We start from the raw sequence: 20,453 nt of genomic DNA on the forward strand, positions 1-20,453 counted from the left end.
TATCAAACATTTGCGCACATTTGGTCAAATTGTATACTCGCTTGACAAACGTGCAAAGAGTAAATTCAGTCCAAGATCTAAACGTTGTATATTTATAGGTTACTGTAACGATGCCAAAGCCTACAGACTATATGATCCCGAAGCCAAAATGGTATTAAGAAGTCGTGACGTCATATTCACAAATATTTTTGGCAACGATCATGAATTTGAAAAATTCTCAGAGCTGAGTGCAGTCAATTCGGAATATCAAGAGGAACATAGTCAGGAAGATGATTTTCAAGAAGAGCGTGTCGTTCCCGAGGAAAATACCCCAGAAGAGAATGCTGATATTGAAGAAAATATCCAAGAAGAACCAGTACTGCAAAGACGTGGACCTAGAAGACCCAGAAAAGTGCATACAGGAAAACCTGGTCGTCCCAAGCTCATCTATAATGAAGTCCAAATCCAGTCAACCATCGGAAATGAGCCTGAACCGGAATCTGATGAGGAAGACGAATTTTATGAGGCATCGTCACTAATAAGCATCGGAGATGAATCGTCAACGCGCGCAGCTCTAAGTGGTCCAAATGCAATTGAGTGGAAAAACGCCTTGATAAGTGAGTATAAAGCGCTACAAAAGAATAAGACTTGGGAAACAGTAAAGCGAGAGAGGAATCAGAAAGTCATAGAAACCAAGTGGGTTCTCCGCACAAAGTATAAATCAAACGGCTAAGTGGAATGCCGCAAGGCTCGTCTAGTAGCAAAAGGTTTCACTCAAAGAGAGGGAATTGATTATAATGAAACTTATTCCCCTGTAGCTCGTATAGGATCAATACGAACACTGATAGCAATCGCCGTGGAACTCGACCTCGACCTCCATCAATTTGATTTCAACAGCGCATATCTAAATGGAGACATAGAGGAAGAACTGTATATAAAGGTTCCTCCAGAATTCACCGAAATACTTACGGAAAAAGAAAAGCAGATATACACCGACGATAAAGTATGTAAATTAAAGAAAGCTTTGTATGGTTTAAAGCAGAGTGGACGCCAGTGGTATAAGAAACTGGATTACAAATTGAAGGAAATGAACTTGAAGCCACTTGCAGCTGATCCTTGTGTGTATATGAAAAAACAAGGTAATGGGATTATCATCGTTTCACTGTATGTCGATGATCTCATAGTCGCAACGAATAATAACAAGCTACTAACACAGCTGAAAGCCGAATTAACACGTAATTTTGAAATGAAGGATTTAGGAAAACTGTCTTATTGCCTGGGTATCGAATTTCTTCAAAATAAGAACAAAGGTGAATGTCCTTTGGGTCAATCAAGGTATGTAAAGGATATACTAAAGAAATTCAACATGGAGGACTGTAAACCAGTGAGCACACCTATGAACGCCAGCGAGAAAATTTCAAATCAAATGTGCCCAAAGACAAAACCGGACCTGGATGAAGTATCAGGCGTCCCATATCAAAGCTTGATAGGTGCTCTAATGTGGCTTGCAGTGTCGACGCGCCCTGACATTGCACATACCGTAAGTCTTCTTAGCCAGTATAATAATTGTTACGGGAAACAACACTGGGTTGCAGCCAAAAGGGTACTTCGTTATTTGAAGGGTACTCAAGACCATGGACTAATATATAGAAAAACCGGAAAAGATTTGGTTGGCTATGCTGATGCCGACTGGGCTGCTAATATTGAGGATCGTAGATCTTTTACAGGTTTCGCATTTAAGATGGCAAACGCACCAATAAGTTGGGAATCCCGTAAGCGAACTGTCGCTCTTTCTAGTAAAGAGGCGGAATACATGGCCCTATCTGAGACGTCTAAAGAAGCTGTACATCTAAGATCTTTCTTGCAAGAGATTTTTGGCTCGCTCCGTTCCACCATAATCTACAACGACAATCAAGGAGCTGGCCAACTCACACGAAATCCTCTATTCCACAAGAGGACAAAGCATGTCGACATCCGTCATCACTTTATAAGGGAACTGGTGGACAAAGGGGACCTTCGCATTGATTACATCTCAACAGTTGGCACTGTTGGGAGTACAAAAAATAGAGAAATAACGCGCCATCTGAGGGGAAGTATTGCGAATACATCTAGCAGCCTACTTGGTCACCCGCCCATCTGGCAACCCTATACGCGTCAAGACGCACTCTCGTATATGGCACCGTCTGTGCCGGTCGTGTTTCTCATAGTTCTACCAAAATAATATATTCACTACTAATATATATATATCCATCAATAACTCTGAAAACCCATGAAGTTGAATAAATCTCAACAAATCCTAAGAATGATTTAATTTTTTTTGGAGTTTTAGGTATCGGAAATTTTTGAATTGCTTTGACTTTATCTGGGTTAGGTTTTATATCTTCTGTTGTTATTATATGACCAAGGAATGCTGTTTCCTTTTTCATAAATTCGCATATGTCGAGTTGGAGTTTAAGATTAGCTTCTGAGTGATAGTATGTGTTCCTCCAATGAAGTGGAGTACACAATGATGTCATCCAGATAAACAAGGCAATCTTTATAAATAATGTCTTCCAAAAGATTATTCATGCATCTTTGGAATGTTGCCGGGGCATTTTTAACCAAATGGCATACGTGTGTATTCGTAATTTAGTTGAGAAAGCTGTTTTTGCAATAGATTCAGGATCCATTTGAATTTAATGAAATCCCTTAGCTAAATCAATGGTGGTGAAGTATTGGCATTTTCCCAGTTTGTCGAGAATTTCGTCCATGACTGGAATTGGAAATTTGTCATCTATTGTGACTTCATTTAGATTTCGATAGTCAATGACTAATCTGAATTTTTGTTTGTTGAAACATCTCCTTTTTTTGGAACGATCCAAATGGGTGAACAGTAGGGGGAATTCAATTTTCGAATGATACCCTGTTCAATCATTTCATTTATTTGTTTGTTGACTTCCATATCAAATGTTTGGGGATATTTGTATGGTCGTTTATAGATTGGGTCCTCATGTTTTGTATGAATAGAGTGCTTTATTGTACTCGTGAAAGTCAAATTTTCACCTTCGCGGTACTGAATGTCACTGAATTCGTACAAGACCTTTTTTAGTTTTTGAGTTTCTTCGTTGTTTAAATGGTCGAGTCTATACTCATTGCTTTCTATTATCTCATTTTCAATCGCAAAATTTGTTTCCTGGTCCCTTTCTGTGGGTGGGTCCAAAACTTCTATGTTTTGTTCTTCTTCTATTTCTTCAACATCTCTAAAATAAAATGTATAGTTTCCTAATTTTGCGTATTAATCTTCATAATTTATTTGTGCTTTGCAGGCTTTTAGGAAAGTTCTGCCTATCAACATGTCGTATTTATTTGAAAATTTATGGATATAAAATTTTTGTTCTGTTGGACAAAGTTTGCTGGGTGCAAGGAAAATAATTTCTTTTAGTTTTACTGCTCCTTCAATCATGTGAATTTTGAAATCTCCTAAATAGGTTTTGAAATTAAAAAGTTTTCGGACATTATATTAATTGAAGAGCCTGAGTCGACTACACATCTCAAAGGTTTATTGTTCATCATTATTCTGATGAAGGACTTGTCTCTATCTCTTCTTCCGATTGATCCGTGGCATTCTGATGAAAATTTTCGGATGTGTCCATTTTGCTAATTCCACTATTACTTTCTCTTTGCGTTTTTGCTACATTATTTTTTGGATAGTTATTTTGCTGTTGATTATTCATTGGATTTTGAGCCCTGTCAATATTTAATTTTTGTTGAAATTCTTGAAAAAGTTTTTGGTTTGGTTTTGTTTGAGACGGAGTTGTACTATTGGGTACAAAAGATTTTCCACCTTTTTGATTTTGATTTTGGCTTTGATTCGATTTTCTGATTTCTGTTATACTATTCTCGTATAACCCTTCTCTTTGAGCTACTTGCTTCAATTTGCTGACTGTGGTTATATCGTATCTAGCTAAAGTCATAAATAATCTATCGGGTATTTTTTTGTTTATTACATCTTTTATAGTGTTATTTAAAGCATTTGTATAAAGAGCGGTGTTATTTGCATCGTTTTCTAGACTTAATTTGTTTGTGATAATATAGGACATATCTTCGAATTCTGTTACAAACTTACGAAGATTTCCTGCATAGTTGGTGTTGTAGAGGCGTCGAAGAAGTTCCTCACAGGGGGTCTGCGTCTTTAATTCATTGATGAGGAGTGTCCTTAGTTCCGGCCAGGTGTTGGCTTGTCCAATTTGTGAGAGCGGTTGTGCTTCTCCAGTAAGCTGCATCTCGATTGCACTGAACAATATGTTATGTTGCCTTGTCATGGGTTGGATATAGGTGCATGATGAAATCTATCCTCTTTATGAATGACGTCAGATTCTCTGGTGCTCCATCATAATTCCACCTGTCTTAACGAAGACAGTGCTTGATTGAGGTGGGCTTCGGTGAGTTCTACAGCCATTTTGTTTCTTCTTTTATTTTTTGTTTTAGTGGTGTTTTGTTATACCCTTGCAGAGGGTATTATAAAATTGGTCAGATGTTTGTAACGCACAGAAGGAGACGTTTCCGACCCCATAAAGTATATATATTCTTGATCAGCATGAGAAGCTGAGTTGATATAGCCATGTCCGTCTGTCCGTCTTTCCGTCCGTCCGTCCGTCCGTTCGTCTGTGCGAATGCGTTTTACTCAGCCGTCTTAAGAGCTATCGGGCTGAAATTTGTTTTCGGGGTTTTTTATTACCCGGGAAAAATAAAGTATGAAAACCATCAGGATCGGACCACTATATCATATAGCTCACGAAGAACTAGAAGAAACATTTTCAGAAAAATCGGAGTATGCTATGAAATTTACATATGTGATTGTAAAATAATTGTAAAATAGAGAGTAAAATAGTTTGGTTTGTATATTGATGAATTGAGTTGCAGAAAACAAATATGTAAAATTATTATTACCAAGGACTGCAAGGCTATATAAACTTCGGCATAGCCGATGTTAGCTTCTTTGATATTTTTTTTTTTGATTTTCTGGGTTTTAGTGATGTTTTTTTTCGTTGATTTTCTGGGATTTTTCTGGTGTTTTGTTTTGTTATTTTTCTGGGTTTTAGTTATGTTTTGTTTTGGATTTTGGTTTTTTTTGTTCGCACACAAGTTGGCGTTTTTGTTCCTCAATTGGATTTAATGGTTCTAACAGACAGTTGATATTTTCGCGCACAGTTGGCGTAAATATTTGTTTTTTTTTGGTTGCAACACACAGTTGATATTTCCGCGCACACTTGGCAGAAAATATTTTTCACTTTTGTAGACTTTTGAGCACTACCCGTAAGTTCTTGATGTCGGATCGGAATTTTATAGTGATTATTCACTAATTCTATGTAACACACGGATAACAATTCTATATGTAACACCGATAGAATAACTTTTTCCAATCCTACCGACTGCGCCAATTAAATATCCGATTTTCCCAATAAGGAATAAAAAGATATGTTTTGTGAGTTAAAAGCAACGTACTTTATTATTTGAATGAAAACTTAGAACTGAGTTACAAAAATGTCTTATGGTTATATTTATAAGCTAGATTTGGGAGCCCTTTGGTGGCGTGATTGATATTTGGATGGTTTGATTGGTCCGAATTTAATTGCTGAGTTAGCGCTCTCACGCTTTTGGTTGTTAGGGGGACTATTATTATTTCAAGTGTTTAATTGTTTATGTTCATTTTATGGGTTAGCGTTCATACGCTCTGGTTTTGAGGGGGACAATTGTTTATAAAAACGGATTTTTAATTAACGTTATGAATTTTAGGGGGCGAAATACTTATATGTTATTGGGTATTGGAGTTGGATATATGACTATATATTATTAATCAGCATGAGAAGCAGAGTTGATATAGCTATGTCCGCCTGTCCGTCTGTCCGACCGTCCGTCCGTCTGTGCGTTTGCGTTTTACTCAGCCATTTTAAGAGCTATCAGGCTAAAATTTTTTTCGGGGTTTTTTATTACCCGGGAAAAATAAAGTATGAAAACCATCAGGATCGCACCACTATATCATATAGCTCTAGAAGAACTAGAAGAAACATTTTCATAAAAATTGGAGTATGCCATGAAATTTACATATGCGACAACATTGGATATAAAACCCCAGATCCCAAAATTTGATGTGATCGGATAAATATAACACAAGTTACAGTCAACATAATAATCGGCTCTGCTCCCAACTCGTGCGTTGCTTTGCTTTAGGAATGAGGGAAGAAGAAGAAGAAATTGTAAAATAGAGAGTAAAATTGTTTTGTTTGTATATTGATGAATTGAGTTGCAGAAAATAAACATGCAAAATTATTATTACCAAGGAATGCAACGGTATATAAACTTCGGCATAGCTTCTTTGAAATTTTTTACATAAAGGCTATGTCGAATAGGAAATTCATCTTTAATGGTCACGCAAGTTCGCTTTGCCACTTATTTCATGTCTGTGTGGATGCTGAACAAGTAAATGCAACAGCTTAGAACGAACTGCTAGTTTACAAATAAAATTGTAGCTCTTTCAAGGTGGAGGCTGTGGCTAAAAATGGGCCGCTGCTTCAAAATATGTACATTTGTATATATGTATATGTGCTGGGATGTATGTACATACAATTGGTTGCTTTCATTGCTGTCTCACTAATTGGCGTAATATTTAGACTAAAACAAAGAGATGTTTTTCAATTTATCATCAGTCGCTTGACATGCAGCCATGCCAGGCGTAATTAAGCATCAAGAAACTTGGCTAGGATGCCTAAGATGCAACTGCGAGCACTCAGTCGATCATCAAAAGTGCAGCCACAGTGCCAGTACAAACCCCAGCCGTAGTTTCATTCAACATTTTGGGAGCTGCATGCCATTCAGGATAGCCGTAGGAATCAATTCGATCGAATCCCACCAGCCCAGATATGATTAAATACGTGTGGCATGTGGCAGCCCTGATGATTGTCTTTTGATGGCTGTGAAGTGCGCGTAGTGCCAGTTATCAGCAGCAGCAATTGAATAGCCTGGTCATGGATCAGAAGCCTCAACAGCAACAGAATCGGATACAGCAGGCATCGAGTGGTACTAGTCCGGTTAGCTTTTTGAAGGACATGTCGCTGATTTATCGCATATATCAGCAATGTACTGGTAAAAATATGTCCGTTTGTCTCAAGGTGAAACTACTAACTGGCCTGGAAAAGGCTTTCCGTTCGGCAAAATCCTTGACCCTCTTCGAGGGTATTCAGTTTGTTAGCAGCAGTCCGGACAATCAGTATATTAGGTAGGAGCAGGTCCTGAATAGCATGATTATGAAGCGTCTTGGCAATTTTCTGCAAGATCACACTCTACAGGTATGGCGGATCAAGCTATAGTTAAAGGATTATTCAAATTTGCTCATTTTTTTGCAGATTGAATTCCCTGATCTACGCGACACGGATAGCAACTCTGTAGAGGGCCGTAAGAAGACGGATAAAAAGGGCCGTGGATCTTATATAATGATTCCCTTGCTGCTTTGCGGCACATTTGTGCCAGTTGCCTATGGAGCCTTGGCTATGCTGTCCGTTAAAGCCTTGATTGTCTCTAAATTGGCGCTGGTATTGGCATCCATAATGGGCATCAAAAAACTATTGAGTGGCGGCGGCGGAGGCAAGGAATCCTCTCATGAAGTTGTTGTCTCCTCTGGCGGCCATTCGGGCTGGTGTCGGGACTTTGATATGGCCTACAGCAGCTGGAAGCAAGCAAAGGATTCGGCGGGCAGCGGCAAAAGCTTGTAGACGCACCACGCGAACCCCCTCCGCCTGACCCTGCATAGTGATCCAATGATGAATCCAGCCGAGCATTTGCATTTGGAAACGACAAAGAGAAGAAGCCAACCAAAGAACCGATTGCCGCATAAACTGTCTGACTTGAATGTCTAGATTAATTTGCCTAATCGATATTATTATAACCTAATAACTAAATGTGTGTTAGGTTTAAGTAAGCGCTAAATTAAATGTAGTTAATTGTGCTTTAAATCACAAATAGTCTCAATATCGTAAGAGCTAAAAAGGTTGAGGTTTTCAGGAACCAAAGGCCGTCTTGTGGGCAATCCATTTCCCTATACAAACGTTTTCTAACATAAAGGCTATGTCAATTTAAATAAAGTCAACTGTTGTATTAATGTCATTGTAGTGCTCTGTAATATACAATGTGAAAACTAAAGGAAAATTTGATGAACAAGGAGAAATTATATGAGAAGAGCGGCGCTTTAGTATTCAACGAGTAAGGGCATTAATTCGTGCTTCTCAAACACAAGAGCACAGAGGACAGCCTATCAAACGGTTAGGTTAGAAACGAGAAATCGTCGAGCCTATCGTACAGCTGAATGAGGAATAATATTCAAAGTGCAAGAAGAAAAGGTTCAAGAATTGATTTGAATTGAGCAGCCTTTCTATATGATTGCACCATCGACTATAGCTTGCATCGATTAGTTTGTGGCATTGTGGCTCATTGAAGTTTGATGGTAAAACGGTTTGTGCTGCCTTAGTGGTAAAGTAAAATTGTTATTATTGGTCCCGCTAAAAGAGCCATTGTGTTTCCTGGTTTATGGCGAAACACTAGAAATACAAATACAGCAATACAGCACACACCAGTCGTTTTAGGCTCCATAGGCAATTGGCACAAATGTGCCACTGCCCTTTTTATCCGTCTTCTTACGGCCCTCTACAGAGTTGCTATACGTGTCGCGTAGATCAGGGAATTTAATCTGCGAAAAAATGAGCAAATTTGAATAATCCTTTAACTATAGCTTGATCCGCCATACCTGTAGAGTGTGATCTTGCAGAAAATTGCCAACACGCTTCACAATCATGCTATTCAGGACCTGTTCCTTGGCATGTACTCCACGCGGCAGTACAGCCTCAATATCCTGTTCACTGATCGATGGCAGCTTGGATCGCTGCTTATTGTCCGGACTGTTGCTAAGAAACTGAACACCCTCGAAGAGGAACCGAACGGAAAGCCTCTTCCAGGCCAGTTAGTAGTTTCACCTTTAGACAAACGGACATATTTTCACCAGTACATTGCTGATATATGCGATAAATCAGCGACATGTCCTTCAAAAAGCTAACCGGACTAGTACCACTCGATACCTGCTGTATCCGATTCTGTTGCTGTTGAGGCTTCTGATCCATGACCAGGCTATTCAATTGCTGCTGTTGATAACTGGCACTACGCGCACTTCACAGCCATCAAAAGACAATCATCAGGGCTGCCACATGCCACACGTATTTAATCATATCTGGGCTGGTGGGATTCGATCGAAGTGATTCCTACGGCTATCCTGAATGGCATGCAGCGGCCAAAATGTTGAATGAAACTACGGCTGGGGTGGGTACTGGCCCTGTGGCTGCACCTTTGATGATCGACTGAGTGCTGGCATTTGCATCTTAGGCATTATATACCTCCTAGCCAAGTTTCTTGATGCTTTATTGCGCCTGGCATGGCTGCATGTCAAGCGCCTGATGATAAATTGAAAAACATTTCTTTGTTTTAGTCTAAATATCACGCCAATTAGTGAGACGGCTGGCCAGTAGAGCTGCGCTTTCGTGAAAGCAATGAAAGCAACCAATTGTATATACATACATCCCAGCACATATACATATATACAAATGTACATATTTTGAAGCAGCAGCCGCAGTTTTAGCCATAGCCCCCACCTTGAAAGAGCTGCAATTTTATTTCTAAACTAGCAGTTCGTTCTAAGCTGTTGCATTTACTTGTTCAGCATCCACACAGGCCTGAAACAAATGCAATAAGTGGCAAAGCAGAGCAAACGTGCGTGACCATTAAAGATGAATTTCCTATTCGACATAGCCTTTATGTAAAAAAAAAAAAAAATATACTTATACTTTGTAAATAGCTATGTAGGCGAATTCTCTCTTGGCGCCGTTTATTAGACCGTAAAAAGATTTTCGGTTTTCAGGAACTTTTCTTTTCTTAGTTTGTCATTGTTTCGGTTTTATGTTCAAATGCTTTTGCTTAAGACGAAAGATACAAATTTACTTTGCTTTGCTGTTAAGTTTATTGTTGCATACTCTGCCGCATTTGCATAGTATGCAGTGCAACCAAGAAATAAAAGAGTTAAGACACAAACTTAAAGCCAACTTGACGAAAGTGTATGAAAGCTTTTCACTTACCTACTGTTTAGCTCGTTCAGTTTCGAATCTATCTACTATAGAAATAATTCCAGAATTTTGAGATCTAAGAATGCCTGGGATATGGCTGAAATTCTCGGCGTCCGCCTGCAACAACAGAGACTTCTGCAATCTGTTGAATGAATTTTCTTAAAGCTTTGAAGGATACAGAAACGTCGGCTGCCTAAAGTTCAATAGTGAAACACCGATTCTAGAATATAGCGCTACACGTTGCGGCAGCAGACGAGAATACGATGGATTGGGTGTTGGGTGTCATCTGCAAAAAAGATAACTACGAAGCTGTTCCCCTTACGGAATTTCTACATCTCTTACCAGCTCGAGTCATACTGCCCAAAGAAGAAGACTGCTTAAGTAAAATCCCTGAAATGCTCGAACGACAAAATAATGATGTCCAAACATACAAATGGTCTGTTATCGATAGAAATGATTTGGATCCATGCTCCAACGATAATATTACGAAAGTATGCGTTAATGAAGCGATCGATCTATACATGGACGCTGACAGTATTAAAAACAGATGCTACCAGTTAAAATACAATTTCTGGGTAGTCAAATTCATGTTTTACGAGTAATTGTCAAATTAACATATATTTTATTATATTTCATAATATTTCAAAATGATCATTAAAAAAATGGCTGTGCAAAAAGCACGTGAAGCATAGTAATATCTACATAGATCTTTTTTATCAACCACTTTAACATACATTTATTGACTAACCTTCCCAACCAATTCGATTTAATAGAGGGCGCCCTTTACACATTTTGGTTTTTTTTTTGGGGAATGGGACAACTTAATTGCGAATACTGATGTCATCACTGGAATATCAGTGGAACTGACTTGGATTGACCTTTACGCAGCACTTTCATTAATTGAAAATTACTCAAGCACATCACGGGCGGCTTGTTAACATGACGGAAATGATATAGAGCTGCTAGCCGGAATTCAGAGTCGAGGGTGCGAATGCCAGCTATGCGGAATGAAAGTGAAAGTTTCAAAAGGTGTCACTTTTGGTAAGATGCTACTGTGGAAAAGGGTTGGGCAGCCAGGCGACGAAATTATTGGGCTGGGATGATGACCAATCGGAGGAGAGGAGGAGAGAGAAAAAGAGAGATGCTTTAAGTAATAATCATTTTGCTCAACTTCCAAAAATATTTCGCACAAATAATATTCAGGTCAGCACGGAAGCTTTGCTCAATGAGCAACTTTACGCACACGCGGGCAGGGCCAAGGGGCATAGAAGGGAGAGAAATTACTGAAGCACATGTCTAAACGAAAGATATTTGCAAAATAATGTGAGCTAAGCAAAGCAATTTCTATTGCATAAGAAAAAACATAATCAATGGTTAGTTTTTCGTTTGTCTTTTACAATTACTTATTATTTCCCTTTCATTAAAAAAAACCAGAGTTGAATGCTACAAACATATTCCCATCACGCATCCATCTGAGGCTACGTGGAGGTGATTTGCATAGTTATTGTTTCCGACAAGTCGTCGATTCGAGTGTTTTGCGTCTGTTGGATTTGGTGGCCATGCAAATCTGTCGCTTTCTTCTTTTGGGGCAATTGTCCAATGTGTAAATTACAGAGACAAGAGCAGCAGACGCAAAAGAGCAAAATTAAAGTGAAATTTTTTTTTCATCTTGTATTTTGTTTTATTTTCCATACCGCCTGCAAACTAGTTAATTTTCTATTTTACTCCAATTTGAGATACGATTGCCGCGCACTTGTAGTTGCTTTCGACCAATACACACACACACACCCACACAGCCAAATACATAAGTGGTGCTGCTAGTGTGAATGGTGTGGTTGGTGCTGGTTCAATTGATAATTACCCTCTCCACATTAGCCACCACCCATCTCTCTGCGCTGTAGCCACCCTCCTTCCCCTATACCACAAAGTCACGTGCCTGCAATTGTAAATGGAGTAGCACTTTCTGCTGTGGTTATGACTGAGATTAACATTGAAAAGCATTGAAAGTATGCCATGATGTTAGCAGAAAAAGAACAAAAAACCATTTGCCTATAAGTGCCATCATATATCTTTTTAAGCTGTCAAATGAATGCCAATAATATCGAAATAAATTGCCCAGCTAAGCTTAAAACAATTAATGGCTCTTACCTTCTCGCCTTAACACTTTGTTAGCATGTGTGTGTCAATCTGTGTCAGTGTGTGTGTGGCATATAGTTGTTAACCGTTGGTTTAGTGTCTTGATAAACAACAAAATAACGGCTCTGCCAACGACAACGACAACGGCAACTGCGACGCATTTGCACTGTCGACCGGCCTCTATCAGGAGGTTTCGGTCTTTTGCTCTTGGCCAGGTTGGTTCCAGCCGATGCGCCTCCTCTTAACGTCTTCTTCGGGCTGTTTATTTAAATTCTAAGCTCGGCTACTGTTTCAATTCTGGTGGGGGATTGGTAGGAGAGTGTGAAGCACTCGCATCGTGTCGCATCATCAATGCCGGTGTCTTTTTTTTATTTTTATTTTGTCCAACGTTTCTGTTTCTGTTTGCGTCGTCGCTGCTGCTCCTGCTGCTGCTGTCGTTGCTCTGCTGGCGGGGAATAAAACTCCGCGGAATAAAACTTCGATCCGCGGGAGTCTTTTATTCACAGTTTACGGATTGTCTTCTGACTGACAGATCGAACAAGCCAATCGAGCGCAGTGCCACTCAATCAAGTGAAGCAAATCAAGCCAAAAGCACGCTCAGCTAGTGCAAACATCTAAAAGGATAATATACCACTCGCATCTCTCCGTTGTGTCATTAGTGTTTGAGCAAAAACAAATATCAAAAAAATTACAATCATGTTTAAATTTGTGTCTTTTCGCGCTGATTGCCTCAACGGCGGCAGCTGCCTCCGAGGCAGACAGTCTATTGACGAGTGCCCGCAAAATGGTCAAGGATTACGGCGACCGATGGTGTTGTGCATGAAGGTAAACGCCACCATCTCTCCCTCTCTCTCTCTCTCTTTCACTCTGTCATTCCTGATGTCACATGATAATATTTGAACAGGAACGTGCTCTGCATTACTTTGATAGGGAAAACGAAGATGTGAGGCTGACAGAGGGCATTGCCTTGGTGAAAACCGATGATATTCCAGAAGAAGTGGAAGCTTGTCAATCTGAGGTCGATTCATTGCTGGTGGAGCATGTTGCTCACTTCTTTGGCACACACACATTGCAATTCAATGTCCCCAACTTTACCACTAAGGCAGCACAGAACAGTCATTTTATCAGCAAACTTCAATAAGCCACAATGCCACAAAACTAATCGATGCAACCTGTAGTCGATGGTGCAATCATATAGAAAGTCTGCTCGATTCAAATCAATTCTTGAACCTAATTCTTTCTAACCTAACCGTAGCACGAATTAATGCCCTTACTCGTTGAATACTAAAGCGCCGCTCTTCTCATATAATTTCTCCTTGTTCATCAAATTTTCTTTTAGTTTTCACATTGTATATTACAGAGCACTACAATGACATTTATACAACAGTTGACTTTATTTAAATTGACATAGCCTTTATGTTAGAAAACGTTTGTATAGGGAAATGGATTGCCCACAAGACGGCCTTTGTTTCCTGAAAACCTCAACCTTTTTAGCTCTTACGATATTGAGACTATTTGTGATTTAAAGCAGAATTAATTATATTTAATTTAGCGCTTACTTAAACCTTACACACATTCAAGTCAGACAGTTTATGCGGCAATCGGTTCTTTGGTTGGCTTCTTCTGTTTGCCCGCCGAATCCTTTGCCGGCTTCCAGACGCTGTAGGCCAAAAAGGACTTTTTATCAAAGTCCCGACCCCAGCCCGAATGGCCGACAGAGGAGACAACAACTTCATGAGAGGATTCCTTGCCTCCGCCGCCGCCACTCAATAGTTTCTTGATGCCAATTATGGATGCCAATACCAGCGCCAATTTAAAGACAATCAAGGCTTTACCGGCCAGTATAGCCAAGGCTCCATAGGCAATTGGCACAAATGTGCCACTGCCCTTTTTATCCTTCTTCTTACGGCCAACTCTACAGAGTTGCTATCCGTGTCGCGTAGATCAGGGAATTTAATCTGCAAAAAAATAAGCAAATTTGAATAATCCTTTAACTATAGCTTGATCCGCCATAACTGTAGAGTGTGATCTTGCAGAAAATTGCCAACACGCTTCACAATCATGCTATTCAGGACCTGTTCCTTGGCATGTACTCCACGCGGCAGTACAGCCTCAATATCCTGTTTACTGATCGATGGCAGCTTGGATCGCTGCTTATTGTCCGGACTGCTGGTAAGAAACTGAACACCCTCACCCAATAAGTGGCCAAGCAGAGCAAACGTGCGTGACCATTAAAGATTCGAATCCTATTCGACATAGCCTTTATGTAAAAACCAGAGGGCCGGGGCTAACTTCGACCGCGTCAAAGTTTGTATACCCTTGCAACATTATTGGTAACTTTTTCCTTACCTATAGCCATCAAAGTGGAAAAACGCTTAAGCTAAAAGGGCTAATGTGTCCGAAAGAACGGCCTACAATCTTAGCATAGGAAATAACGAAGATATTGATCAAAGTCACTGTTTTCCACCGATCGTTCCTATGGGAGCTATATGATATAGTTACCCGATCTTTATCAAATTTGGCACAGTCACTAACAGATATATTAAACTAACAAATGTTTAATTTGAAAGCAATCGCGTCAAAAGTAACGAAGTTATTGACAAAAGTCACTGTTTTCGAAAGATCGTTCCTATGGGAGCTATATGATATAGTCAACCGATCTTGATCAAATTTGGCATAGTCGTTTATATGTGTAATTAACTCACCAATATTAAATTTCATGACAATAGCTCAGAAAATAACTAAGTTATTAAGAAAAGTCACTGTTCGTGACTTTGTCATTTGTATGGGAGCTATACGATATAGTGATCCGATCCGGCTGAATCCGAGATATACAACGCCTGCTGTATATACAAGCCTACAAATTTCAGCTCTGTAGCTCTTTCGGTCTAGAAGGAGTTTGCGTTGATCCAGACGGACGGACAGACGGACAGACGGACGGACGGACGGACATGGCTATATGACCTCGTCTCGTCATGCTGATCAATAATATATATACTTTATATGGTCGGAAATGCTTCCTTCTATGCGTTCCACACTTCTGACCAAAATTAATATACCCTTTTTGCAAGGGTATAAAAAAAAAATACTTATACTTTGTGTTTAAGAATAAACACCGTGTCCATCTGAAGCGGTTTCACCAAATCAGATGCACTAAAGAAAATATAATACAACTGTTCTTTGGCACAAACAACTAATCTAGCATATGACTAGAATTACAATCAGCCACACGCGTTGTGGGAAAAAACACTTGTAATTGTAAACTAACCCAAACGATCACAACGGCAGGATGTCAAGTGGCCGACGCCGTGCCTAAAATAATAATAATTTTTCAAACCCCGAATGCGTGGGTGTGAGTCGTACTAGAATAAGATCTCCTTAAGAACAATTGTTACCTCCTAGAGCCTAAGATTTCCTATATAAACTCCGTACTTTAGTAAATAAAATCAGTTCATAGGGTTATTTTCCTTCTCTCCGGGAATTCCCTATTCATTTTGGTCCTTCGAGCCGGATGGATCATGTTTGGTCCTTCGATAAAAAAGAACTCTGTATTTTTCCCCCACCAGTGGTAAGAGACTCAGAGGTTCAATCAGCTCCTTAAAGTCTGAATTCTTATGATAAGATCAGCTAAAGGTAGCAAAATAAATAACTCTTGTTTTCCCTCACCAGTGGTAAGAGACAGAGTATAAAATTAAAGCAAAATATTATTGCTTAATAAATAAAAATGCGTGCGTCTGAATCTAAAGGCAGTTTGGCTAGTGGAGCAACTGTAGTATCTTCAGCGGCGACAGAGTTTTTAACCAATCTTAAAGGCAGATTGGCTAGTGGAGCAACTGTAGTAATTTCGGCAGTGTGTATGTACACTAATATCGTTGCAAACGCTGTATGTAGTTGCAAGTAGGCAACAAAGATCAGCAGCAGAGCAATGAAACAGTTGCAATTAGCCAACAAAGGACAGCAGAAGAGCAATGAAATATTTGCAAAGAGGCAACACGTTAGCAGAAGAGCATGAACATAGTTTCAGAGACGAAAAGGATGGTGGCAGGTGGCCGCAGGAGCAGATCGGAGAGGCGAGCGGAGTTCGAACGAGTTTAAGGAGAGGCGAGCGGAGGCAAAGCATGGTTTTCTAACAATTTAAAGGTCGCTTAAATAAAAAACTAATTACATACTATACAAATAAATCCCACTCGCCCCATTTGGTGGCCCCGCGCAGAATGCTTAAGAATAAACACCGTGTCCATCTGAAGCGGCTTCACCAAATCAGATGCACTAAAGAAAATATAATAGAACTGTACTTTGGCACAAACAACTAACCTAGCATATGACTAGAATTACAATCAGCCACACGCGTTGTGGGAAAAAACACTTGTAATTGTAAACTAACCCAAACGATCACAACGGCAGGATGTCAAGTGGCCGACGCCGTGCCTAAAATAATAATAATTTTTCAACCCCGAATGCGTGGGTGTGAGTCGTACTAGAATAAGATCTCCTTAAGAACAATTGTTACCTCCTAGAGCCTAAGATTTCCTATATAAACTTCGTACTTTAGTAAATAAAATCAGTTCATATTTTGAATTCAACGAATGAAGATTGGGTTATTTTCCTTCTCTCCGGAATTCCCTATTCACTTTGTAAATAGCTATGTAGGCGAATTCTCTCTTGGGGCCGTTTATTAGATCGTAAAAAGATTTTCGGTTTTCAGGAACTTTTCTTTTCTTAGTTTGTCATTGTTTCGGTTTTATGTTCAAATGCTTTTGCTTAAGACGAAAGATACAAATTTACTTTGCTTTGCTGTTAAGTTTATTGTTGCATACTTTGCGGCAACAATATAAGATCTAATATCTAGATCCTTTTCCATCCACTATAACCCTGATCATGCCCCTAGCACAAACCCAAAGCGAGAGAGAGAGACACGACAATTGAATTTATGATAACAATTGCCTTATGATACAATCTAGAGCCTAAGATTTCCTATATAAACTCCGTACTTTAGTAAATAAAATCAGTTCATATTTTGAATTCAACGAATGAAGATTGGGTTATTTTCCTTCTCTCCGGGAATTCCCTATTCACTTTGTAAATAGCTATGTAGGCGAATTCTCTCTTGGTGCCGTTTATTAGATCGTAAAAAGATTTCGGTTTCAGGAACTTTTCTTTTCTTAGTTTGTCATTGTTTCGGTTTTATGTTCAAATGCTTTTGCTTAAGACGAAAGATACAAATTTACTTTGCTTTGCTGTTAAGTTTATTGTTGCATACTTTGCGGCAACAATATAAGATCTAATATCTAGATCCTTTTCCATCCACTATAACCCTGATCATGCCCCTAGCACAAACCCAAAGCGAGAGAGAGAGACACGACAATTGAATTTATGATAACAATTGCCTTATGATACAATCTAGAGCCTAAGATTTCCTATATAAACTCCGTACTTTAGTAAATAAAATCAGTTCATATTTTGAATTCAACGAATGAAGATTGGGTTATTTTCCTTCTCTCCGGGAATTCCCTATTCACTTTGTAAATAGCTATGTAGGCGAATTCTCTCTTGGGGCCGTTTATTAGATCGTAAAAAGATTTTCGGTTTTCAGGAACTTTTCTTTTCTTAGTTTGTCATTGTTTCGGTTTTATGTTCAAATGCTTTTGCTTAAGACGAAAGATACAAATTTACTTTGCTTTGCTGTTAAGTTTATTGTTGCATACTTTGCGGCAACAATATAAGATCTAATATCTAGATCCTTTTTCCATCCACTATAACCCTGATCATGCCCCTAGCACAAACCCAAAGCGAGAGAGAGAGACACGACAATTGAATTTATGATAACAATTGCCTTATGATACAATCTAGAGCCTAAGATTTCCTATATAAACTCCGTACTTTAGTAAATAAAATCAGTTCATATTTTGAATTCAACGAATGAAGATTGGGTTATTTTCCTTCTCTCCGGGAATTCCCTATTCACTTTGTAAATAGCTATGTAGGCGAATTCTCTCTTGGGGCCGTTTATTAGATCGTAAAAAGATTTTCGGTTTTCAGGAACTTTTCTTTTCTTAGTTTGTCATTGTTTCGGTTTTATGTTCAAATGCTTTTGCTTAAGACGAAAGATACAAATTTACTTTGCTTTTCTGTTAAGTTTATTGTTGCATACTTTGCGGCAACAATATAAGATCTAATATCTAGATCCTTTTTCCATCCACTATAACCCTGATCATGCCCCTAGCACAAACCCAAAGCGAGAGAGAGAGACACGACAATTGAATTTATGATAACAATAACAATTTCAAAAAACGCTTACGTGCGTGCTAAAAATGGTAGTTGACGCTGTAGTTGATTCGCTTTCTACTAAACAAATATATATAAACACATATATGTATGAATCTTACAAAGTCCAGTGCAATATGCATAGATAAACCGAAATACTCTTGCTTGCAGCATGGTTGCTGTTGCTGTTGCTTTCTTTGGTATGCGACAATTTCACTTTTGATTCGCTGTACAAAATATTAATTAGTTGCCCGTCAATTATAGAACATTGAACTTATCGTCAAGGGAACCTTTTTAATACCCACATACATTTATTGAGTAACCTTCCCACCCAATTCGATTTAATAGAAGGCGGCCATCCCCTTGGTTCTATGGCCGAAGCGTCGAGGCGGCCACCAGGTCCGTTTCCGAGAACACCGGGCGGCCCTACTGGCCCAGATTAACAACGATCCTCCACCACCCTGGGCAGAAGGATGCAGGCTGTGGTACAAAATAGATGACCTGGAAAAGCGCACCAGAGAACCAAACCGGGGGGTGGCAGAGCCATATGCAGCGACCAGTAACAGCAGCAGATGCAGAAACAAAAAATATTAACAAAATATAATAAGAAAATAAAAAAAGTGTGTATATATATACACTAAAATACAAAATACACAAAAAAAACATATATATATATACAATTAAATAATAAATTCCAATCGGCATTATATACCCCAACATACTCTAACGAAGAGCGCATGTCAAACATGTGCACTCAAAATTGCACAAACAACATAAACACACGTGTAAAGCTTGTCACGATCAAAGCGAGCTTCTGAAAAAACTTCAATAAAGTTCAAAAAAAGCTCAACTAAATTTCACGAAGCTTGCAAGCACACATAAAGCTTTCTGATCGCAGCAAGCTCCACAAGATCAAAATTGCCCAATAACAAAGTCTAAATACCCTATAAGAAAAATTACATCATTTTTTTTTTGGAAACAATTAAATATTAGAAAATAGAATTTTAAACAAATTGAAAAAAATAACAAAGAAAAAAAAGAAGAATCAAAATTTTTATATATTACAATATAAAGAAGAAAAAAAAATGAAATACTAAGAGAACAAAATTATTTTAAGGGAAATATTGAAAAAAAATTTCAGAAAGCGTACAAGTGCCAAAGTAGTAAAATCTTCACTGAGCTAATGTACAGTTTAAATAAACAACTAATAATCAATTACTTTCACTCGTTGCAGAGGACGGACGTGTTTTTTTTGCGCTTATCAACTTATATTTTTTCTCGCGATTAAATACTTTTACATAACTCTTAAATTATCGGTTTAATTAATAATAATTTCAACATCCGAATTTTATTTTCATTTCGCGAATTCTTGCTATCGCTTTTGTTTAAATTTAAATAAATCAAAACTTACAACAATACTTGCATTAGCGGTGTTGTTGTTTTGTTTATCTCTTTTGCTTTTGTGTCTTTACCGTTTTAACTAACTCTCGCGCTCTTGCGTACAAATTGTTGTTGCATGTGTTCAATTTGACGCGGGAGCGGGAGAGCCCGCTCTTTTCTATTCTTGATTGATTTGCGCTCTCGTCTTTTGCCTACCCGCGACTCTGTGATACGTGTTTTTGTTTTTGTGTTTTCATTTTTTTTATTCTTTAGTTATGAAGGCCTTACTCTGCACATTAACCCTTGTGTCAGAACTGGTCAGTATATTCTTATATACAGATTTTTTACCTTTAGAACTTTTATTTTTTATTATACCCTTGCAAAAAGGGTATATTAATTTTGGTCAAAAGTGTGCAACGCAGAGAAGGAAGCATCTCCGACCATATAAAGTATATATATTCTTGATCAGCACGACGAGACGAGTTCAAATAGCCATGTCCGTCCGTCCGTCCGTCCGTCCGTCCGTCCGTCCGTCCGTACGTCCGTCTGGATCAA

The 20,453-nt window shown here is 38.8% G+C and overlaps 1 protein-coding gene and 2 pseudogenes across 1 annotated transcript; 1 reads left to right on the forward strand and 2 right to left on the reverse strand.

Moving 5' to 3' along the window:
• Positions 1–6,309: 6,309 nt before the first annotated feature.
• LOC6637503 lies at positions 6,310–7,962 on the forward strand (annotated as a pseudogene).
• Positions 7,963–8,590: 628 nt separating this feature from the next.
• LOC26529989 lies at positions 8,591–9,330 on the reverse strand (annotated as a pseudogene).
• Positions 9,331–13,844: 4,514 nt separating this feature from the next.
• LOC6637665 lies at positions 13,845–20,195 on the reverse strand. The gene is made up of 3 exons (XM_047013373.1): positions 20,187–20,195; positions 14,271–14,443; positions 13,845–14,169 (listed from the first exon to the last, which is right to left on the reverse strand). The coding sequence occupies exons 1-3, from the start codon at positions 20,193–20,195 to the stop codon at positions 13,845–13,847; spliced, it is 507 nt and encodes a 168-aa protein (XP_046869329.1).
• Positions 20,196–20,453: the final 258 nt, after the last annotated feature.

Source organism: Drosophila willistoni, unplaced genomic scaffold (genome assembly GCF_018902025.1).
Source record: "Drosophila willistoni isolate 14030-0811.24 unplaced genomic scaffold, UCI_dwil_1.1 Seg784, whole genome shotgun sequence".
NCBI lineage: Eukaryota > Metazoa > Arthropoda > Insecta > Diptera > Drosophilidae > Drosophila > Drosophila willistoni.

What these genes read in the sequence shown, in the direction of transcription:
- LOC6637665 (XM_047013373.1), bottom strand. An exon ending in CTGCAAGATCACACTCTACA is followed by an intron (nt 14,170 to 14,270) that starts GTTATGGCGGAT and finishes GCAACTCTGTAG; the next exon opens with AGTTGGCCGTAAGAAGAAGG.